The 25,856-nt window shown below is 37.6% G+C and overlaps 1 protein-coding gene across 1 annotated transcript in view; it reads right to left on the bottom strand.

The window, feature by feature from the left end:
* The window catches only part of LOC108731721 (uncharacterized), a 324,356-nt gene that overhangs the window by 28,251 nt on the left and 270,249 nt on the right, over positions 1-25,856 (bottom strand). Inside the window, 2 exon segments of the mRNA XM_018462205.1 lie at positions 457-2,408; positions 15,915-16,015. Of these exon segments, the coding sequence (XP_018317707.1) occupies positions 457-2,408; positions 15,915-16,015 (2,053 nt within the window).

The following is a 25,856-nucleotide window of genomic DNA, read 5'->3' as shown; positions in this document are numbered from 1 at the left end:
GAAAATTGAGTAACTATGTATAAAACTGAAAAATTCACTTGCACAAATTTGTATATGAACGTTATCATGCATCGCTTGACCGAAGATAGAAATTTTTCTCTTATTTGATTTATTTTTATCGATTTAAATTCTATTTCTAATTGAGTAGTTATAATAGACGATATTAATATCAATTTAAATATCAATATTTTTCAGGGGATAATGTCATTTTATCTGACTGAAAAAATAATTTTAGCATCACTAACAATATTAGTTTCTATAACATTTTCTCTCCTTTACATATTTATTTTTATTTCTTAATCAAACTTTTATTTTTCGAATTTGTAATTCGAAAGAATGCCTACAAGTAATTCCATCATGATAATTGACCGAAACAGTAGTAGGTTCATTAATATCAATTTAGGAATATATTTAGGAACACATTGTTTCATAACGCGACAGACAAGAAATTCTCACCTCTGCCGAGACTGGACGGAGACATAGACATTCCCGGTCTGGTACTATCAAAGGTGCCGGGTCTCTCTGGCATTTTCATGACATTGTCCTGCTGGCCGTTCGTCGAAGGTACATCAACAGCGACTGTCGGACTAGAAGTAGTAGTGGTCGTCGACACGGTTGTAATGGTTATGCTGGTGATGCTGTTTGCATTAGGATTCCCGGCAGGATTCGTAGTACTGTTGCTGTCATTAGCGCCGTTGTTCCCGTTGGTAGTTTTATTACCGACCACCCCATTGCCGTTCGCATTCGCGGTGTTGACATTACTCGCACTGCCGTTGTTCGCGGTGGTGCAGCTGCTAACAGCGGCAACACTCACCACTCCTTCCCTCGCGATATCCTGAATTGCACTGGCTGCTCTGGAGCCCACTCCCGCAGGTTGAAGGATTGTATATTGTTTCGAAGAATCGGGACTCGTGACGGAAGGTGGACCGCTGGCAGGACTCTTGTTGGGAGATACAGAATTGGTAGCTACGTCGTGGGTTGTCACATGATGACTTTCCTCCTTCGAGGATTTCAGTTGTAAGAGTGACACTGTAGATGAGTGCTTGTCATCTGCTGTGGGCGAGATACCGGATACAGGCTGCGGTGTTGGCATCGTCGGTCCGGGCGTCGGATATCCCACGAATGTGGCGGCAGCTGGATACGGACCGATTGGTGGAATCGCTGAAGATGCTACTGGGACCGCCGAAGAGCTACGACAGGATGCTTTTGAGTGGTCCGTATTAGGCGGCCTAAAAGCAGATGTTGCTGAAAACGGAGAGTTCGCTGGTGTCGATGAAGTTCCCGTAGATGAGACTTTCATGTTGGTATCGTTATATTGTCTTTGATAATTCGTGTAAAGCTGTTGGTGTTGCTGCTGTCTGCTAATGTTTTGGGGTGATTGGCCATTTTTGCACGTCCGATCCCGTTCTCGGTCATTCGATCTATCTCGATCGCCCTCATCCTTGTCAGTGGCCGGATCCGACATGTCAATTTCTAGTTCGTTGGACGAATCATCGACTAATTCGTTGAAGTCCGGTGGATCGTATCTGGAATATTTGTCCGATTGCCTTCCCTGAGGGTCAATATGTGCTCCCACCATGTTCCTCTCGTTCCTCTCTTTGCTTGACAATGAGCGAACAGAAATTGGTCTAATTTTCGGCGGTTCGTTTTGATTAACGTTGTTGACTTGAGACTGAATGTTCGCGCATTCATTTTCTATCTTCAGTAAATTGTCCAAATCTTTCTTAATTTTAGTTGGATGCTGTTGTTTCGAATCCTGCTGCTTATTCTGCTGTTGCAACTTACCCGATCGATCCTGTTGTCCGCGAAGAGTTATTACATCCTTCAACGAACAACCAGTGTCATTACTCGTAGTCGAAGACGTTGATATTGATGAGGGCGACAATTTAGGATTTTCTTTTTTTTCCTCAAAAAGATTTTCAAAGTTAGACTCGTATCTATCCTCGTCTGAATTGCCTCTTTGATATAGAGATCCTCTCGGTCCCGGCCAGCTACCTGATAGACTTTTCAAGGCGGCTTCCGTTTCTCTTATGAGAGTTTCATCGTCTTCGGGTTCTTCGCTGTGCTTACTCGATTTCCTGGCAGGACTACCCGAGTTACCCGTTGTAAATGCGCGCTTCTTCTGGGGCAACGGTATATTTTTGTTAGGATCAATAACATCGATCGTCTTTCGTATGTCATCGTCACGAACGCTTTTCCTCCTCCGCTTCGTCGCGGCGTCAGTCATCTCCATCTCTTGCGACGTGCTCGTCTGCAAGCCCTTCTTGCCGATCAACAATTGCTGCTGCGACTGTTGCGACGGCTGCTGCGTTTGTTTAGGATTCTGCGCGACCGACTCTGCTTCCAGTTTCCGCTTTTTGAGATGAGCCATCGCATTCTGTCCGCCCGGCACGCTGGTCAGTTCCACCCTGGAACACAAAAATTCCAGAGGATCAGCAAGTCTGCTCTGCCATGCGGACACAAGAGACGCAAGGGTGCGTTCAGTACACGAGTGCAAAATCGTCGATTTCGAAGCCGGCGCAATCTAACAAGAAAGGTAATCCATCTCGCTCAGGATCTAGGCTCTTTCGTTAGGGAAGGATCCTCAGCGCCTGCCACAGGTCACTTTTCTTTCTCCCTTCGTCATCTACTTAACAGCGCGTTCAAAGTCTAAGGGACTGTCTTTCAAGAGAGTTCACCTGACATCTGCGTAGTCACGAGTTCGAAGAATCAGTCTATGCAGCTGAGAGGCATCCGTATTTCTCTCTTTCTCTTTCTCTTTTTCTTTGTCCTGATGAACGATCGCTCGGCTCTTTTCGTGATATTTATCTTTTTCTAGCGGGGCACTCTATCTTGCTTCGTTCTTGCGGCGGACTCGAGATATTTAGACAAGCACTGCGTGACACGCACGCGCGCACGCACACAATGAGGACACGCGCGCTCGACAAACCGCCAATATAGATATATAACTATATATATATATATGTATATATATATTGTATACATACATATATATATACTTAACACAAGTTCGGCTCGTGTACGCGATGAGCCCTTTCAGACGGGGTGCTCGCGAGCTACTGTGCTATGTTTAAGTTCGTTCGGGGGTGGCGATCTTCCGTCGTCGGCAGAGGGGATGAAGACTTGCGCGGGCAGTCGACGGCTTCTGCTTCGTCGCGAAAGGTGGGGGCGGGTTCTGCGCACTGTCCACCCCCTTGAGCTCGGCTGGAGCACGATTCCCAGCCCTTCTGCACATCCCCCTCGCTCACCTCAACCTCCGCCTCGGTTATCGTAGAAGGGGATACGCGGTTTCTGGGTGCACACCTAGAGGATTCTCTCTCTTTCCCAGTGTGTTGAGGTACGTGCTTCGTACACCTCTCCCGCTTATATCCACTCGCGTCTACATACATATATACGTATATATAGACATATATATATTACTACCCCCCACCGTCCTTCGGGCTGACGCGCCGCGGTATGTACGTGTTACCTGGTTCTCTTTGCCATCTTAGGAGTACAAGCGACAATGGTCCCGACCTCGCGGATCTGCTCACTTCACAACTCGCGAGTTCTTTACGTAGCTGAATTTTCAAAGAAAAAGTAAATTTTTTGCCGGTTTAAATAGAAATAACTTTGCTTATAGCAGATTCGTATTTTTCTCTGTATAGAATTTCTGATAAGCGATAAGTGTGAAATGAAACTTGAAACATACTTCGAAAGTCATTACGAATTCGATGTTGTGATGAAATACAGTGTACATAATTTTAAATATATAAACAATTATTAACGCACGTGCATTAAGTCTTTCACAAAATTCATCGAAAATAAAACATTTATGCAACTTGTTCGACAGTTGCAAAAATTCTCAAGTTGTAAATTATATAACTAATAATAAACATTATTAATATTGCTTAACTTGTTGTAATTAAATTCAGCATAAATTCGATATCCAAAAAAAATGTTCGCAATATATCTTAACAATTACGAATTATATTTCAAACTAGTAAATTACCAATCTTTCTGATGACTTATAAGACTTTAGGCCTTTAACTGCACAACGTTCGCCCTTTGGTACGCTCGTAAGGTTTACAGATAGGAGGAACCTACAACTGGAATTAGATAAACCTGAGCTCCTGGAGGTAACGGAGGCAGAAGAAGGCAGGATCAACGTCAGCGCTTAGCGGAGCTCCCTAGGATCCCAAGGAATGAGAGAGCTTCCCTTAAACCTTAAACCCTCCTCAGACCACCGGGAGTGTAGCCGGGAGTTTAGAGCGACGAACTCTTGCTATGGACCGCGGTAGGAGGACGGCGGGAGTGCCCTCGTCCAAAATCAGAAGTTAAATCGCACCGACGGCTTAAGACATTATCACTTTTCTTTGCGGACCAATGCTCTCTTGAAACTGGCCTTCGATAGTGAAACTGAGTAAGGACGAGCCGAGCAAGGGAGAAAGAAGGGAACGCGAAAACACAAGAAAAAGCCAGAAGCCTTTTGAGTTAGAGATTGATGCCCTGGTTTACACTAATTATATGTTATCCCTTACGGTTTCTTAGTATGGGTGAGCAGCTCGGTAGATGTGGCTTAAATTCTTGCAAACAGCATCGTCGATACCGTCGAAATCTCTATCAGACGTTATTATAAACATCTTTAATATATCTCGAGGTATCAAATATTCTTTAATCTTTGCATATTATATAATATAACGTTCTCCTGTTTGCGCTATGAGAAATTCTGATTACGTCATCATGTTTTAATCCAAAACTTTATTATGTCACGATGTAAAAAGTTATATTAAGGATAAAATTACACCATCAACGTATATTTTTTCGATATACCTACAAAAATTTAATTTTATTTATACAAGTTAAATAAAAGGCTTATAAAAGAAAATTTTAACAGTAAATGTAATGTGGGTGTTTCAATACGTTAATTTATACTGATTGTAATTAAGTCACACATGTAGTAGACAGTTTCTAATATCTTTAAGTATAGCTGAATCTCTCAGTAATTTATACTGTTCAATACGTCGAGGAAGATTTATTAGATTTTTTAAGGTAGATGCAAGTAATTAAAAAAAATGTGTGTGTGTGTGTGTGTGTGTGTGTGTGTGTGTGTGTGTGTACTCTTTAATTAATTAATAATTTATAACCGTGGTGCACACACAGTCATAAGAAGATGGTTAAACAGAACATGACGACGCGAGGCGGACGATGGTGCCTCCATTGCAAGGATTAGGGTATTAGGCGACGTCACGTCACTAAAGTCTAAAGGAAGCTCCTTGGAACTGTGCTCGGAGAGATAGCCCAAACTTGTGTTCTCTATCTTCCTGGCGGTTCTTCGGATTCTGTCTCTCATCTTCTCTTTCTCTCTCTCGCTTTCTTCCTCTAACTCTCCCCTTTCTTCTCAATGTCTCGCTGTCTTCTGCCGTTGTCTTATTCTATCACCCTTCTCGATCATACTTATTCCATCACATGTATAGATACATACAAATCTCTTTCTTCTCTCTCTCTCTCTCCCCTCCCTCTCCCTCTCTTATTTCTTCTCTCTCTCTCTCTCTCTCATTCTTCTCAATCCGCTTCTTTTTCTTCTCCATTTTTTAACTTTCTACTCAATATCTTTCATCATGATATTCTTTTTAAATCCAAATTAGGCAAACTACCGACGACAATCCTTTAGCTGTTATATTGAAGATATAATGAATCAGATTAGCTACACTCCTAAGATATTGATAGTATGTACTTTAGTCAGAAAGTATTGTAACATCTCTCAATATCAATCTACCAGATTAATGACGTAATCGAAAAAGTAAATTGTGAAAGAAAATTTACAGGCAATAAACAAGACTTGACGAAAATGACGACAATCTGAACATACTTCTCGTAAATATATTGATATGTAACGAAGTTCTTTTGCAATTGAGAAAATCACGCGTTAGTAACTTCACCCCGAAGCCTGTCGGGGAGTATTCCCGAGAAAAGGCAGTCATACGTCTTTTTCTCACTAACGTGCGAGGGTGGGCGAGATCGGCGCTAGGCGAGCGCCGGATAATTTAGGGGTCTCTCACGCGTGGATAATGGGGAACTTGGCTAATGCACCCCACTTGGCACCACGTGGATTCGCATGAATTTTGCGATTCGACCTTTGTGCCTCCCTCGTTTGCTGCCGCTAACGACTCGCGCATGAAAACGGCAATAGGTACAGACTTTATTGTTATAACGAAGAAAGTTACATGGCTTATATATATCGCGGCTAAATTGCACTCAAGATGTTGAAATATTGTGTTAACAAGAACTATTCAAGTTTATTTAAAAGTCAATATTTTAACTATCGCTGCCCTACTTTATCCTTGCGACATGTTAAATAAAATGATGAGTTTAGATACATGTTTTACAATTAACGTACTTTTTGTTATCGACGTGAGTAGTGTCCCTCTTAAGTTGCGTCATCTCTATAAATCTCGTCTGAAACTAACAGCATCGGAATTGGCTTTATATCTGGACTGCTTCGAGATGCCGTTATTATTCGCTTTCTATAGCTCGGCGAGAAAAAGAGGGAGCGAGAATAAGTGAGAGAGACAGAGAAGATTTTAAAGTGAATTCAGATCGTTGATATAGTAAGAGAAGAATGCTGTGACCGAGACAGCTGAGCTGTTTGGTTGGACATCATTTTGCCGTTCAGCTCGAGGGAATACTCCGTCGTATAACTACTAACTGTCCGTCCATTCGTCACTTTCTTCTCCTTCCTTCCTATTTTTTCTTCGTTCGTCCCATGAGCATACCCTCGCTTACTGACTGACGTCTTAAACCAATTCCAGTCGAATTCTGATCAAATATTTAGCACTGACCGGGCCAACGCTTTAAGTGGCCCCTCCATCGTTGGACTTTACTTTCTTCCAATAAATCCTTCATGTTCTTTCTAAAATTTCAGCAAATCAACAAATTTCGAACACAACTTTCCAAGAAAAAACTTATATTCAAGTCTCAGTAAGTAAAACTTTTGGTAAAATATTTAAGATTGCTTTTAAAATGTTTTATCTGTAAACAATGAGGTTTAAAATTGTTTTATGAGAGACGCAATTGTTACAAATTTATTTTGGAAAATTTATTGTAAGTCAGTTGTAGATATATAAACTATATAAAAACTAAGGAAATATAAGACTGCACGGTTGAAATTTCTTGATAATTCTTATTTACACACATAAAATTCTTATTTATATACATAAAATATATTCTGGAAACATTAAGTATCGCCGATCGAGGCGTTGATTAACGACCGAGGTGCAGATCAGCGATTCTAGCTTGAAGTCGAGGTCGCGCTTTTTTGTCCCTTTCGCCACACGGCAATACGTCACGCGTCCCGGTTTCGGGGTGTAATTAAAGAGAGCGCAGAACAGCATGACGCCTCGGGCCTGTCTGGGGGGTGTAAGAAGCGGGGCGAGGCAACCGGGGCTGAGGGTACGCGCGGGATATAAGGGACGTGTTTTACCGAGGGATACTTACACACCATCCCCGCGCGGCACATATTTTCATATAACAAAACCATCTGCGTGCCGCGCATAACAAATTTCAACTGATTTATAGCGAGCCCGTTGGCGGTGGGAGGCCGCAAATTTTCGCAGTTACGAAAGCCGGCGACTGCGTCGTTACGAGAATGATGTTCTCTTACGCCTCTCCGTTTCTAAAATTTCATCTTTTCGACTTTTGCCTCCTTACAAGGTTTTAGCTAACTCGATATGTGCAATGTATGTCTAGTCAGTTGACATGTACGTAATTCGTATAATTTTCAAATCAAGTACCAACCCAGATAATTTTTGCATCTCGTAGCTGACATAAAAAACGCGTCATCCTTCATCATATGCGAAAACGCAGAAGTATGATGGAGTTTGCGAAGTTCGGAGTCGTTTGAAGCTTCGTATTCTCGGCTATCCTCATCCCACAAGCGGCAGAGAAATTGAAAAGGACATCACGTCTCCCAGGGGTTTAATGCTGATATCCGCTAGAAAGGCGACCTTAAAGGGTTGCAAAGGGGGCGGCAAAGAGAGGGTATATGATGGGGAAAGGGATAAAGGGAGCGAGAGGGCTGGTAAGAAGCGACTGTGTTCGGACCAACCGACGTCCGACCGTGCTATCGGATCGATAATGTCATAGTGACAAGTACCAGTATGTGTATACGTGCTTCTTATACGTAGGACAAGGTTATTCGAGTTAGTTTGGAGATCTACATTGATGAATTTAACATATATATATATATATATATAGTAACTTATTGTAAAACATTATCTTTTTTACGTCCGATAAAAAATATTCAAGAGTACTTTTTTTCTCGTAATTAATAATTATAGGACTGCAGTAACTATAGTTCCTTTTATTCCGCAATAATTTAATAATTACATATAAGCGAGTATGTATAAAAATTAATAGATAAGAAGGAAATATTTAGATACTGTGTTTTTTAACAATTCAATTAATTGCAGCGAATAAAAAGGTAGAGAGGAGATGCTTATAAAATGCTAATTACATAATTTTGAGATTTATATGAAAAAATTGATAAGATATGAAAACGAATGTACAGTAAAAAAATATTCTAATTTGCTATTTTTATTTGCAATTTGCTATATGGAGAGAGAGAGAGAGAGAGAGAGAGAGAGAGAGAGAAAGGGAAAAAGCGAGAAGATATGTAATTGATTACTGTAAGGTTTAAATGCAATATTATATTACCGTTTTATATTGTCACGATATGTGTTATAACTAGTATTTTTATTATAAATTCTGTAAAATATTAATGGAAATTTCGCGCAATATATCTCGTGCGACTCAAGGCAGCTCGATTTTAAGACCGGCGAATCACGAGTTCTTATTCAACGAGGACGGCAGTAAATCTGGAAACGAACCTGGAATAAACTGTCCGGGACTATGACCATAATAATATGCCTCCACCGACGCCGCCGCCAGATTGTTACGGGTAACTGGAATTGCCTCCCCGAAAAGCAGTCCGCCTCGCGCCGTTCTTGGATTACGATGCAATTTCTCGAGCCTCGCACTGATGACGGCCCTTAAAACTCGAGGACTCTCCCGCGATTTGCTTCGTGACATTATATGTATGTATAACAGTGTACGCCAATGAATTCGAACATCGTTCTCCCCACGAGTGTTTCTTGTATTGCGTGATAAATAAAATGAATTACAAGCATTGTCGTGACATATCATATTTGATAATTTTAAAATAAAACATCAAAAAATTGAGATGAATACAAAAGTTAATATTTAATTTTGTTATACTTTTTAAGAAAGCAATGTAAAAATTTTCCTATTTTTAATTAAGATGTATGTTGCAAGCTTGTAATATAAGAAAGAATTAATTAATAATAATTACTTTTTATACGAAAAATCGAATCCTGACTGAGGCAATATTATTCGCAATAAATTATTATTCGCAGATTTAAGATTCTCATTAACATCAGATTGTTAATAGTCTCTTAAAAATGCTTATTAGCAAAATTATTGATTTGCTTCAAATTTAATGTGTGATACTACTTTGGTTTTATTCATGATTGCGTTTCACGGCCGGAAAAGATTTCGACACATAGTTTACAGAATTAAATATAAATTCACATAAAAATGTTTAAGCACTAAGATCGACTTTGACCGGAAAGTAGGATTCTTTTCATTTAATTATAATTAATAATAATTACAATATATTAAAAATTATAAATATACATAGTAGTTAATGACACTGTAGAAATTAATATAAATGTTATACAGTTCTTTTTTGCATAGAAATTTGTCGCTGCTGGCGCATACATAATAATTTGCAGGAACATGTAAAAACTGCTAATTTCGCTTTCTAACGAGGCGTTGTCGGAGTTTAGGTGTATACACGATGAGGACAAATTTAACCTCCTACTTTTTGTAACTCTTAATAATAGTAACGGTATCATTACATCGTCATTGCACAGATTTTACACAAAAGTAAAAAAAAACTGCACAATGACAATGTAACGACATCGATACTATCATTAAAAGTTGCAAAGTATAGGAGTCTTACTGTCGTTCGTTACAAGAGGTAGTTGTAATGGAGAGGCACGTACTCCGTGTATCGGGTAACATGATTACAAATATATCATAAACTCTCCTCCGATCGGTCTTACCGTGCGGAGGGCGCCGAGAGAGAGCCCGTGTTGGGAAAGAAAGAGCGTGTCCTTCGACACACGATACACGTGCGTCGCCTGTCGATGCGGCTTTATCGCAGCAAATCACTGCCGCTCCGGCGAAATAAAGACAAAGAGAAAAAAAGAGCGGGAATGGCCGAGGGATGGGGTGAGAATGAGTGAAAAGGGCACGTAGTACATCCCTCGGCTAAATCGAATTGACGGGGCACGTTCCTCCCATACCGTGCCGGCGAAAAACCTTGGAAGGATACGCAGCGCAACGAGCAAACATTGTCCGGCAAACTGTATGATTTGTGCTGAATTCTGTAAACTTTTCGGGATGAAAAGGAATATGAACGCAGAGCACGCTTCGAATCGGTGGATTTCAATGTAACTTACGAAACCGAATGGTAAAAATTAATTTGAGGGACTTGGCAATCGAGATTGTCTACAATTTATCTATTCGACGAAACTCACATTCATAGAACTCAACTTTACAGGATGTTTCAATTCATAAGATGTTTCTTTAGTTAAATATATTAAAAATTAAATGAAAGATAAAGAATTGTTTTGATATTATAAAAAAAAACGCCAAATTTATTTTATAGTAAAATTATCAAAAGTTTAAATAAACATCAATTCTCGAGAGTTAAAGAGACAATAAAATATTTAAATGTTTAATACTTTTACAACAATTTGAAATAAATAATCAGATATATAATTTTGAAAATGAAAAAGTTGAAATATGCGTGATAGGCTTTTATGAAATTAATTTCGATTGTATCAAACTTGTGTGACAAATAAAACACATGTATGTCTGATATATCCAATATTAAGAAATATATCCAATATAAAAGAAATATTACAAATTATTACTAGAATTGCCGTCGATTCCCAGATTCTTTACAGTGCGATCTAAGATTTATTAAAAAATTTTCTGCCGATCAATTTTAATGTCAGTAACTTTCAAAGAAAGGCAGATACGCGGATCGGAAAATTTCGAGATTCCATAAGGACTCTCTAAAACGGAGAAGAATCAGACTAAGCGCAAAAGCGCGGCGGGGAAAGGGCTATCGCGATATCGTGAATCGCCTCTACGGAAACCGCCCTCGCAGCCCGAGACAGCCAGATATCTCGGAATGTTTTACACCTCATTAGGCAACAATGTGTTGTTGCCAGGGTGAATTATATCGGGCATGAGACGCCCGTCAAGACAAATGGCTCGAACCGGAGGTAATTGTGGGCTTTTATTAGCTCTGGTTTCTCCCGTTGGCTGCGAATCGCGCAACGCCGGGAGACGCCAGTGGCGCAGCGACAGCAACCCTTCTAACTCCTCCTGCTCCTTTCGTCCCTGCATCCACCTCCACCCCGCCGCACCGTTGCTTTCGACGGTGCGTAATTACTCGCGTGACAGTAATGCGGGAATGCGAATCTCGCCTCTCTCTAGTGCCTGCAGAGTCATCCCCTTGTATTCAGTTTCTCCGCTTCCTGCGACGCAATCGCCGCTTCGTTCATAGTCGTTACTTCATAGCTTCCTTCGACTTTTAATCGAGTCGATCGCAATGGGATTAGGAAAAATTTTAAGAGTCACGTTCACGAAAATTTAATGGTTATAATCCCTCGACTATGCGAAGCTGCCATTTACATTATAAAAGATTGAGTATCGGTGGGAGAGATTCGTACTTTTTCACACATTTACAAAATATCAAAAAACTCTTTTCTCTCTCTCTCTCTCTCTCTCTCTCTCTCTCTCTACAAATTAAATTATAATTTTGTAAAAATTTTATCATACCTAATAAATTAAATTTCTAAAAATAATATCGTATATGATAAAAAAATCATTGTACAGCGCGCGATAACAAAGAGAAGTTACACCATAGACAGAATCGTTGAGCGAGACGGAGTTAGCGACAGGAAGTTGTGGAATAAGATTGTCATTTCTCATGTGCCCTTTCGCTCTTTTTCGACAGCGAGCGAAACCATGCCCGTTTTCGAGGGGAAACTACAGGCTTTTGAAAGACCATATTTTCACGACGAGAGAGCCGCTATCCACACGTTATTACGAGGTACGAGTCGCTCGCTACATATGCGGGCCAAGCTTGTCTCCCTCTTTCGCTCGTTGCCCCGCGACTCATGTATTTATGCATTTCCACCGACTGGCTGCTCCTTGACTCGCATTCACGCATACATGCGGGCGGAAACTACGTCGAAAACACGCGTAAATCGGCCACATTTGCTTCGCGCAATAAAGAAAAATAATATAGTTTCTTCAAAAATGGCATTAGCAAGATATAAATGCACTGCACGTAAGATGTCAAGAATAAATTTAAATTGCAATTATAATACAGTGTGGCGACGACAACAAAGAAAGTTTTTCATATAATGGATTGGAAATCGATTGTCGTGGTTTCTGCCAGACATTCGTGGTTGCCTTTCATTATACTAGAGCCATATTTACTCATTGCATTCAATTCGGATTCACTTACGGTATGATTTACTCGACGAAAGCGTACCTGGAAGCTGGTGATGGGAATTTATTGGAGGCGGAGGTTGCCCTAAAAGCCAAAGCGCGATGCGCAGAGGCAAGGAGAGAGAAGAACAGTATAAAAGAAGGATGGACGAAGAGAGAAACCGTGGTAGGGACAACAGACTAAAGGAAAGGAAGATAAAGGGTACGTCCTTTACTCATATTCTGTATCCTGCATGGCTCATAAAAGTTTGTAAGGACGTCTTCTGAAATGCAGATTTATCATGATGCTTTTGTCTGCGAGTTTGTTACTTTTTAGAATCCTTCATGATTATAAGTAACAATATTAGACATAAAGCGACAGTAAAAATATGTTAAATATCGCGCATTTTCTTATATTATTAATTTCATTGAAAATTTATATAATTAATTATATTACAATAAATATTATATAAATAAAATTGAATAAAAAATTTTAATTAAAATGATATTAAAGATACACTCTACTTGAAATTTTTTTTAACAGCAAAGTTGAAGAAAATGCAATTCACATAAGTTACATTCATAGTAATGAGTTTCTTTAACTACATTGATGTTACAAGTTAGCAAATGGGCACCAATACATTTTCGGAGAAATATCTATAGAAGAGAGTTTATGGATAATCTATATCAATTTGGGGAGAAAATGCTTTAAGAATATACATTATATAAGCAGTAAAATACATGGCGTTGCTTTATTCTGCAATATTGAATTTTTATTCACCTCTTGTCGACCATACAGATCGGTCTGGCATTATTGTGCTATAAAATATATGTGCAATTTAAATCAGAATGATAATCGTGTTTATACAGACCTGTATGACTGATCTATTGAAACATTTGTTCGTTTGACCTCTAGTTATAAATCATCCGATCTTACAGATTCCCGATTGACAAACAAATAGCTTCTACATTTGTTGAATAACGTTTCTATTCTATTATTCAAGACATTCTTTTATATTTTCTAGACTGTCAAATGTATTCTCTATTGACATATTTAAAGATAATATGTCAATAGAGAATATAATTTTTTAATTTCAATTGAGGAATTTTTTGTTTAAATAACAAATAAATAAACAATGTGAATTATTTAAATAAACTGCCTCACGCTCACACGTATTTTCTAATAAATATATTGCTTCATGGCACGTAAGCTTATGTAATACGAGATTAGTATTCATATGAAAATATAGAAGAGCCGCGAGAATAGCAAAGCAAAACGAGCATTAGTTGGGTTTGCCAATTTACGCGCGGACCGAGATTTCGGTCGATCGACGGGGACAGAGAATGCCACAGGGTGGAACAGCGGTTGGGCAGGAAGGGAGAGAGGACAGGGGATAGAGGACACAACCCCCCATGAACCCGAACATGAATTAAAGTTTTAATTTCTCTAAATCACTGTTCGCCCTCGAGCGCTTTCCACCAGACGGTCCGTTACTTATAGCCTTTGCCCTTTTTACCGCCTTCTTTTTTCCCATTCGCCTCGATCTTACCGACAACGGCCCGACCCTCGCCAATAGGGAGAAATCGATATGCACTTATCCGATGACTCTTGAGACCCCGAATAACGAGTCCTCCCTCCTTTTCTTTTTTTCGTTTCTCTTTTTTCCTTTTCTTTTCCGCGCACTTTCGAACGATAAGCAGAACCACCAGAAATTGTCCGACCTCGAATATTTCGGTCTTGCCGGGAGATTATCGGAGATTTATTTATATATAGTTTGATCTATATTTACCCGGAAAAATGTACGCCAAATTTCTTCTCTCCACACAAGTTTATTTTCTTGCTCCGGCATCTGTACGTCTTCGGTATGCATTCGGTACTTTTAAATATATGGTACGATGAAATTTCTTCAGAGATATTTCTCTTCCTTAATTATGGTTACTTATTTTTTTCGATTATTATTACATGAGATTAAAATCTTCTCATAACTGTGCAAACGAGACAATTTATTTTGAGACTTATTCTACCTAAAGCTTACAAATATTTGTACATACTTTCATTTGTATGCTGCGCCAATTACGCTGAATAATTTGAATTGGAAATAATTGCACAATGCAAACAAATTCAAAAATCGCTTAATGCACGGTATCGCGAAACGCACGGTGGCAATCCCGTCGTTCGCCTGTGTTTTCGGGCTAAAAGGGAGAAATGGGAGTTGTTCATTTAAAATCATGACGTCGGTCGGAGGGCGCTAGCACGGCAGAGGCGTTAGTATTAACGTTAGGTACCGCCGGTCGGGCTACCTACAATTCCCTACCCGGGTGACATATTGTTTCCATTCTGCTCTCTCGAGCTAAAGCGCAATAAAAAACTGGCATAAATATCATCTCTCCCTCCCCGTGCATTTTTCTGCGTGGCCCCTATACCATCTATGCGGTGCTATGGAAAGCCGAACCGGCGACAGTAAGAGAGAAGAAACGCCCGATAACGAGGGTATAGCACCATACGAGAATACCATTGCTATATTGCAAAACTAATTTGCCTGAGTAGCTTTTTGGATCGCGGAAAGGAAGCTGCAAGGATCGCGGTCGCATCCCTACATTTACCGTGACTTTTTATTTTCTTAGACAATATAGAGAAATGAATCGCTGTATTCTTCGTTATGCGCACGTAGCAAATCATGTTTAATATTTTTTTTATTATATAAATTTCAGTGTTTTTTAGAAGCTTTTGTAAAATATTTTGTGTTACACATATTGCTTATTTATAACAACAATAAAATTCAAAAAACAAGGTTTCTAGAACATAAATTTCAATGTTTTGAGTAATAAAATTTTATAATATTTATTTTGAAATGCATTTTTGGTGTAATAACTGTTTGTAAAGGAATGAAAATGTGTTCTTTTAAAGTGTGTGTACGTTCTTTCTTTTTTTTTCTTTATGTTTCTGTTTTTTTTTTCGGTAACTAAAAAATGTTTATTCCATTTTTTAAGTTATATTTTTACATCAAAACTTAAACAATATTATTTTAATAAAGTAAAAAAAATTGTGTGGCATTTAGGTTTAGTTTATTATAGATAGAAATAATAAATTGTCATTATGTTGTTCTATAAAATATGATCACATGTTATAAAAATAAATTTCATTTAATCTATAATAAAAATGTATTATTTCGACACGCGTATCTTCGATCCTAATTTGTTATCTACAAACAGGAGGAAAGCTATTCTAGCAGAGATAGATATCATAGAGATATTTGATATCGTCCATCTTGATAACAACATTTGTAGCACCACAGCAGACGGCTCTGAAATTTATGTTATATACATATTGTATTACTTACAGCGTAACAGGTTCTTCGGGGCTAGATGGCGAGATGGAAAGTGACATGGTAGTAGCGGTCAGGCATCGTGATGTCCCCGGTGATCTGACTCGATCGTCCACCTGCAACAAAACGAACGCAACACGGTCATTCGTGACACTACGATTAATCGATGTCGTTAGTTTCTTGTCGTTGAAAATCATTTTATTTTCTGAAAATTCATTGCAGTCGCTTTAGCGGTTTGCGAATTCTTCCACGTTGTGATAGGTGGGAGGAAGCGTGGAGAAGGAGAGGCCGTCGAATTCTTCGTGCGATACTTGCTACCGTCAATGGGGAATTGAGCAACAGGTAGAACAGACATGTCCTCGAGGCATCATGCTCGGCAGAGCACACGCGTGATTCACTGCATAAGTGAGTTATCAGAAGCACCTTTTTTTCGCTTCTCTCTGCTCCAGCTCAAACGATAGGAAAGCAAGATTATGTATAAGATACGTCGCGAACTCTCTTCCGGCTATATTTATTAAAGATTAAATAGTATAATATATTAATAAAAGCTGAAATTAAATATTTACATCTTGTAAAAATATAGACTCGCTCGAAAATTCCAAAATAATAAACTTATATATATATATTTCGTCTAATTGATTTTATATAGTTATGCATAATTTTAATAACAATTGATCTGCATTATGTTTAAATGAATCCGCTTTGCACTTGAATATACAACAAATAAATTTATTACACAATTCAGTTAAAGTATTAGACGTGCAAAGAAAATTAAATTTGGAAATATGTTTAATATTTACACTTCAAATAAACTATATACATATGAAAGTTGTGCGAATAAAATTATATTTTTGTTTAATAACATATTTTTGTAGTTTATTAATTTTATTTATTGTTTTTCTTGTTAAAAACTAAAATTTAAAAAATGATTAAAAAGTTTATACTTTTCTTTTATAAGTATTTTAAATATTCAAAATAATTTATGCAAAGTTTCATTTCGATTCACTGATTAGTTACAAAGATATATGTAGAACAAATAAATATTGTATTTTATTTATTTACTGGATAACACTAGTTCATACATCGCAATATAACTCTACATAAATAATCTTGAATACATAATATACTCATATTAAAAAATCGAGATTTTTATCACTATTTTATCGATGTATAAACACTAATTCATACATCGCAATATAACTCTACATAAATAATCTTGAATACATAATATACTCATATTAAAAAATTAAGATTTTTATCATTTATTTTATAATACATTTCCGCATATTTTTATTAGAGCACAGATTTAAAAAATGCTACTATTTATTAAAATAATTTATGATACAGATAGTAAACCGTCACTAAATTTGTCGTATTATTTTTAAACATGATTTATAATAATCTGTAATTTTTTCATAATTTTTTTATACGTATTTTTTGAAAATATGTATAAAACATCTATAAATAATTATTTAATTATTGAATTGAATAAAACATGTGATAATAATTAATGAGAGTTGATCAAACGTACAATTACATGCAAAACTAACGTAAATATAATATAGGATAGAGAGGGGCTTTTCTGTCCATTTTTTGCGATAATATGTTTGTGTTTCTGAACAACACATGTTGATTATTTAAAGGTTGTGCTTGTGTTTTTAAAGAGCAATCATGATTGTATAATGTAATTATAACCACGTCACTGTAAAGAGACGATATTATTTGCTATGGTAAATCTTCGTATTACTTTAATGTTGAAACTGACGGAATAGCCCCGCTTTACCCTAAAATTTATACATCCAATGTAAATCCCAAATTTGTGTGATTAAAAGAAAAAAGCATACAATGCACAATATGCGTTATTATATTTAATCTACAAAATTTCGAATTGATTCAACAAAATATTAGCTAGAAAATGTAGCTCTTTTACATTCTACACAGTGATTGTAAAATGACTGTCGCGATTTCCAAGGGATTAATAATGAGTGTGGACCGTTCTGCGACGATCGCAGAGAGAAACAAACGTAGCCTCGGGCAAGTGGACCAGACTCGCGGCACAACCAACATCAATCTGAACGAGCGAACTGCACCCCTAACGATCCACCGAGTCATATAAATTTTATTGCCATTTCATAAATCCCCGACGACCACCGCGAATAACCGTCCGAGAGCTCTCCGAGAGATTATCAGGAACGTATAAAGTTGCGAAACGTCGCATGGTTACGGTTCGCTCAATCGTCGTTCTGGATGCTTTCGACGTAATTCTCAAGTACGATTGCGAAAACTTCCGCGAAAATATAATGGTAATTATCACTCAACTTAAAAAGCGATCAAGCTGCTCGGATGATTGGTATTTTATACTGGACCCTGAACTTTACATTCGCGTAATGTCGCATAGAAGAGAATGTGCGAATCTAATAAATTATCGTCATCATTTTTCCGCGTTTGAATCTTTATTAACACAAATATAATGCGCAGATAGATATAATGATAGTTTCTTCAGATATATCTGATAAAAAATAATTATATAATTAGTTAAGTTCGAGCGACATGTCGTTATGTACGAACGTGATCTTAACATGTGCAATGTACATATATATCTGAATTCTTGATATTACAACGCATCTGTATTTAATTTCGCTTTTGAATATGTGACAAAGCTTCATGATACGTTTCTCGTTAATTAATGATTAGTAACGCTTCATCTCTGTTAATTTGTAAGTGACTTGATCGTTATGGATATGTGAGCTATAATACTTTTGTATCTACATTGCTGAGGAAAACTCCAAAGAGAGTTGAAACGCGTTCAAATAAAGAAGATATTATTCCAACTACAGAGTATTAAATTATTTCATAATAATTTGCGCCGTTTATCTGCGCTGACTCTCATTAGCCTACTTTTATTTATATGTTATTTAGAATTTGAGAGTCCGTTTTGTAATTATTATTGTTTTTATGTAATTAGTTATCAATATTAATAAAAGTATCATTTTTTAATTATTTTCTAAAAAATTCATTCAAATAATATAAAAATGTTATATTATTTAATAATATAATTATATAATTCTAGTTTCTATTTCAATTGTTTTTATTCTGTCTTATATACATGACTATATGCACATTATATGTAATGATTTTAAACAACTACGTAACGGGATGTTAAAATAAAAATAAATTTTTTCTCGTATATCAAAACTTTTCATTTTTTAAATAATCTATGTAGATGTTCAACATATGTATGTGTGCGTTCACGATAATAAAAGTACTTTTTAAATACAAAATATTAAAATTTAATATCCTTTAACATTCTTATTAATTTGTGAACTTCACATTTTGTATATAAATAGTTAGCACAGTATACTGTACATTATATTACATTTAATAGTTAATATACAGTCTCAACTATTACACATTAGACGAATATTATTTTGCCAATATTACAAATTTCGGTTTCTCCATCGTGGTCAACAAGAGATGATTCGCGTCTGCCATCAAGAGGTGTGTATTGCCTTTAATTAAGGAAAAATGTAATATGGACGAGAAACTAGACGAGGTTTCCCCCCCCCCCCCCTCAGTTCTTGAGCCGCAGGGGTCGGTCGTTCCCGCGACCACGGAGGGTGGAACAAAGGAAGTTATCGCCGCGGAATTTTTATGTCGACGAGAGAAAGAAATGTAAATCAGGTCCTGGCGCTCTCATTCTCCGCCGTCGTGGGCCAAGAAAGGATGAGAGAAAACCAAAGAATATAAAAACGTCATCATCTTGTCAAAATATCGAAACGCTCACCAAAATCAATACAGAAAACCTATACACTCGCATGCTTATGTATTAAAAAAAATATCAATATTAGTCATAGAACATAGAAATTGATATATCAGACGTAGAAGTGTATTGTATATTCATATTCGCAAAGTTTCATTTAGCAAAAAATATAAGAACGCCAATTTTTTACAGTTAACATCCTTGTTATATTCTCTCTATAAATACAAGATTATATACTTAATATACATTTACGATGTAGAATACTGTGAGATTTACATAGCTTGATCCTACCAACGCATTAAAAGTAAGCACGGCCGAACTGACAATCAGTCATTCAGTCGTATAACGAATGAACGTTGAGAAGACGAGAAGAGATAGAATCGAAATGTAATTAAGAGAGTAAATAATCCGTACCGAACAAACTCTGTAAAATGGATCAAAGAACTCGCGAGAGCGAGAACGAGCGTGATAGTCGAAGAGGGAACAGTAGAGCTTCGGCGAAAGGTATCGGAGTGAACTACGTGGAACCGCGTCTCGTTCTGTCGTCGTCCTATCTAGCTCGAAGCAGGGCAACGAAGGAGGAGGAGAGCCCCGCCGGAGACCCTCGATAAATATTTCCGTCAAGTGACCGGGGTTGGAATTCAAAGAGAGTCGAAAGGTGAAATCGAGAACGGGACGACTTCGAGCTGCCGTCAGGGATGAGGAACGTCGAAAAAGGAAAGGCAAGACGAGCCTGAGGCCAGTATATTTGCGTTACGTTACATAGTTGCGCGTTTAATCAGCCATATACCCGAAAGGAACTGGAGGAAAAAGACTACAAAAGATGAGAAAAGGGGCATGTATTCCGCGTATTGAGAAAAAAGAGGACATGCCAGTTGTGTCTTCAGAAATATTCAAAAGAACTCTTTATTGGATAATTCATTTACATATTTGTTTAAATTTTTTACAAGTCGTAAGTTCATTCTACAATTGCGTAAACCTATAGTTGTAAGTGGTTGAAGTTGTAAGAATTGACCAATCACAATAAAATATGAGATGAATATTCAACTAAATATAAAGCACGAGGTATTATTCAATTAAATTATTAGATATACCTTTGTTAAATATTAATCAAAATTATTAAAAATAATAATTTAATTGATTATAATTAGCTGATACTTATTAAAATACTGAGGATAATATTTGTTTCTCTATGGATAAACGAACAGGATTACTCGTATTATTCGTATGATACTCATATGTTTTTAGTCGTAAAGGGGAGAAGTGAAGAAGACTGGAGAGCAGTAGAGATACCTGCCTGTAGGACGTCGATGGTATGACAGATTGCCTCCCAGTATTTTCCACCACATACATCATCGGCAGCCGCTAGACCTTAGCTATATCCCGGTGCTCACAACCTCGCCGTCTTCCTTAATTGGCGTTGCTTACGTACTCGTCTCGCCGACACCGAAGATCCCTCGTCTCGTTAATACGCACACCGAAAATGTTCTTACTCGATAAGCAATCATGTCGAAAAGCCGAGCTCTCTAAATTAATGTACGACTCGCTGATGCAAGGCGCGGTAATACATTGATAATAGAACGAAGGGTCGGTGACAAACTGCCGACCGCACTTTCATCGTCAGGGATGCGATTAGGGAAAAATTCGTCCTGTTTTAATAGGGAGTGAAAATTAAATACCGCGGTGTGTCCACCCTTTAAGTCCGGCTACCTAATAATTCATACGAGGAATGTAAAAAGGGCAACGCAGATCCCTTTTCCACGAAAAGCTCGGAGAAAGCGCGAGGAGCACGGCGGAAGTCAAGGGGGTAGAAAAATACGGGCTCCTGTTTATCTTGAGATTTGTAGCCGCCTTGTTCCCGGTATTTATTGGCTGCTCTCCGGCAGCGGGAATGCCGCAGCCTGACGGACCGTTAAATTTTATTATGTTTTTTCCACCGATGCCGAAATATAACGCGTCGTCGGATAGACGGATATGGCTGCCTGCATCGCAGTAAGGATAAATCCTGATCGACCGTGGTTCGACATTTCTCTCAAGGGTCATAGACTCTCGCGAGCTCTTTGCCTCGTCCTCACACTCTCGAATCGCCCTGTTACCCTATTTGAGCGGAGCTTAAAAACAAAGTTCAATTTAAACAGAATATCGAATGAGAGTAAGACAATTATAAATATATGTTTTACGTCAATATTTTATTTACAATCAAAGCTTTTTTTAATTTTTTAAATTTTGTAGTAGATGTGATTTATATGTATTGTGCGGAAAGTTTCTAAGCTAAGCAAATATATTCACACTTAGCAAAACGTAGGTGCAAAATGTTAAAAGCACGTTGCAATGTATTTCTACGAGTAACGTCTGCAACATTCGTAATGATGACGAGTTTTCGTCTCAGCGAATTCGTTAGGAATGCTCGTGAGCACACGTATCCTTTCACAAGTCTGCATTCTGCAATGGTCTAACCATTTCCCCGTGCGAGGTCATATCCGGGATTAAGGAGAGACGGCGGTTGCAGGCTCTTCATGGTGATAGTTGTAGGCACAGTGGAGTAGGCTCTTCGCTAAACCAGGCGCCTCATTATCTTAACAAATCTAATCTCGTGATGGGTGTTTATAAATGTCTTGTTTTCCCCTAAAACGACTTTAAGGATTGACAAGAGAAACGGGAGAATTTCTCCAGATTACAGTCTACTATCCCTTTACTATTCATAGAGGTGAAAAGCAATGTTTATTCATATATATAAAAAAATATACATATAAAATTAAAAAAATATTTTTTTGCCATTTTACTGTACACAATTTAAATTTACTTAAAACGCTCTCTATCCTCGACAATTAATTCTTTAATAAATATTTATTTTATAATTCTCACTGTGTCTCTTTCTATATTACTTTCTCTGCCTAATTGATAAAGCACAAAAATTGACACAGAAATACCATTGTTAATGATATTTCTTAAACCATATAACTTTTTTATACTAAACAAGGTAAAACGTTACAGTGTTAGAATATAAATAATTAGGTGTATAACGTGTACTCCTCGCACGAATCAACTAGATTCCTGGCTTAACCGGTACCTGTAGACATAGAACATGGAGAACACAACGCTGGCATTCGAGGAAGGGTAGACCTCTGTTATTATAAGATGAAGAGTACAGCTTGTCGCAGAACTAGAGACCCTGATCCCTAAAGAGCAATAATACGAATCTTCTCTTTATCTCTTCTCTTTCTCTCTCTCTCTCTCTCTCATTCTCTCTCACTTTCTTGCAGTTATTAAAATTGTCAAGGTACGCGTAAAAGTTAATTCAAAAGCTAATTCAAGCCTTTATGATAGGCTGTACTGTAATCTTCTTCTTGATCCCTTTAAAGATCTTGGATTACTCTTTTTGATGCGTTTCATTAACCCACTTTATATTGTAAGAATTAAGTGCCTAAATGCTATAGAATTCTTTTATGTATATCTGTATAATTGCTTCTGCTACATAATTTTATGTTTATATATATTATGACTGTTTCTTTAAAAAACTAAAAGTTTTTATCTTATATGCTGTACTGATAAAGTTTGTTGGAAATTAATATAAACTAGCAACACAATAAAGTGGCGAGTTAACGTTATTTGTTATTTGCCAAATAATATCAATTTGCTATTTGAACATATTTCAGCATAGCTAATTCAGCTTTTTATTTCGAATGTACACGCAAACTATTTTATTTTTAATTAAATCTCGCTTTGATAAAACGATATCTCCAGACGTCACGAAACAAGAAAAGCTTGCATCGTAGTGAACTCTTTCTCTTAAATTTTCATTCGAATCTCGTACGAAGAGGTTACATCGGGGGGGGCTCGCTTCATCCTCGCGAAACCCAGGCTTTTCCATTCTGTCTCGTCTTGGGCATAATTTGCACACAAAGTACTAAGGAGTAAAGTACTATGCGGGGTGCCAGCACCTTATACGTATCCGCGTTGTACGTGTGCACGTTATGTGTGTATCAAACCCAAAGACATTATGCTAACGCCCTCCCATGCGATGGTCCTTTAGTTGAGATGCGTCTGCCTTAGGTTCTTGTCTTTAATAATCGATGTGAATACAAAACATCTTTGAATTAATTAATAATTATTATGCATAAAGTTTCATTTATTTATCATTCTTGTAAAATTCAATAAAGAATTTCATACTCTGAAATTTTCCTTTAATTATTAACTACATATAATGTTTCTTTTTAACTTCAATTCAATTGCACATTAATAAAGATATTTTATTATTTTTAATCAACGTAGACATAGAATATTCTTCGTCAATTAATTAACGTTGATATTAATTCCCTTTATCTTTTAAAATTCCATCAGTTTTTCGTTATAAAAGATTTCCTCCGTATCAGTAATTGGAATGCAAGGACATTAATGGCGGAAGCAGCACGGGCCGCATATATGTATGAATAACGACCGCCGGCTGGCTCTAACGAAGGAATAAGGAGGCATTCTTCCACCAGGTAATAAAAAGCCTGTCACGTAGCGGTGGCTTCGCCGAGGACGACCGCAATGAGAAAGTGTGGGTAGCTAGAAAGAAGGGAAAGAATACTGATTCATTATTCAATCTGGGTCGAGTGATTAGCATGCGCCAGTGCTCGACGTCTTAGTCCTCGGATCCTTCTAAATAATGTAAGGCGAGCTGCTAGCCCAAACCACTTTCGTGATGGCTCTCTAACTTTTCTAGCATCGCCTTGAATATATTTCCAAATTACGCACATTCGATTACGGATCATCTTTTCTTGTAAATATTTTAAATATGTTGTATATGTAAATATCTAATATTAAATATTAACATTGTCGTAATCGTCTGTTTTTTTCCAATATATTTTCAAACTAAATGTTTAAATACAAGTAATTAACTAAAAATTTAGTCTCTTTTTAAAACAACCATTCGCAATTTTAATGATAATTTTAATATTTTTAATTTCTTGAATATATACGTATTTACATTGGAATTCTTTCCTTATACAAAATGTACATCACATCGTTTTAAAAACATATTTTGATGATCTTATTGCGGATTACAGAAAAGACTAATAATACTCTCTAATCCGTCCACGAAAAAATATCGTTGTCTCGAATCTCAAGGGACAGAGAAGAAAGGGCCGAAGGATAAAACATTTTTAATGTAATTAAATGGGAATCTCTGCGGTGTTCTGCCTCGACGTCACCGTTACCAACCTCCTCCCCCCCTCTCCCGCCTCTCCGCCTCTCGGTTGACGGTGGTCTCGGCTTGAGATCTGGATGTAAGAAGGGTTGTATTCAGCTTGCCTCCGGGGCATGTTAATGCACTCCGAGATCTTAGCACTTACACTCCAACACGCCCGTCCTCGTCGTTGTCGTTCTCCTGCCTGCTTTTCCATCCCCAGCCATTTTCTCTTTCTCTTAAACTACCCCCGACCCAAGTCTCTGGCGCCTCTAGAGAGCTTTCACGGACGCCGCCTTAAATCCGGATCTCTGCGCGCCTTTGCCCTCCCCCCTCTCTCATCTCCCTCCTTCGCCTCTCAAACCACCTCGTCAACCTGGAAGCTCGTGTACTCAATTCTCGAAGCCACCGCAAAATTTTCCTTCGAAAAGAAGTATGTTTGTGAAAATTTTACTCTTGCTTAAAGATCTCATGATTTAAATTTTGACTACTGCACAGTAGTGTAATCGTATCCATGCTTAAATAATCTTGGTACTTATTTTTATTGTTTAGAAACATTAATTCATAAGCAACATAATTCGTAAAAGATAAGAACACTTAAGAGATAAAATATTATCGAGAGTTAAAATGTTCCAAATACTCTGCATACTTGTCAGTTTCAATAATAGCAACAAATTTTTCTCTTTGAAAGCACGAAGAAAAACTTTTGAAATAAACTGTCCTTTTGCCGTTTGAAGAAGTCCGTATTTCTTCCAGTAAAGAAGACTTTAAGAGAGAAAGAGAGAGAGAGAGAGAGAGAAGGAAAGAGAGAAGGATGCTCCATGGCTAGAATAGAAGTGAGGGAATGAAGGATGAGAGAGAATCCGCGGAAAGAAATCTTAATTAACGAGAGCATTGTTCCAGTCGCGAAAAGTCGCTGAAGTACCAGTCACTAGCATCGAGTGTGATTTTCGGCGTGGCGCGTAGTCGGGGATGATCATTTCAGACTGAGAGGATGAGAGGAGAGAGGAAAAACACCGCTTTTCTC

Source organism: Mycetomoellerius zeteki, unplaced genomic scaffold, assembly GCF_001594055.1.
Source record: "Mycetomoellerius zeteki isolate Tzet28-1 unplaced genomic scaffold, Tzet1.0 scaffold135, whole genome shotgun sequence".
Lineage (NCBI taxonomy): Eukaryota > Metazoa > Arthropoda > Insecta > Hymenoptera > Formicidae > Mycetomoellerius > Mycetomoellerius zeteki.
The sequence above is the reverse complement of the archived record's forward strand: the minus strand, read 5'-3'. Positions and strand labels throughout refer to the sequence as shown.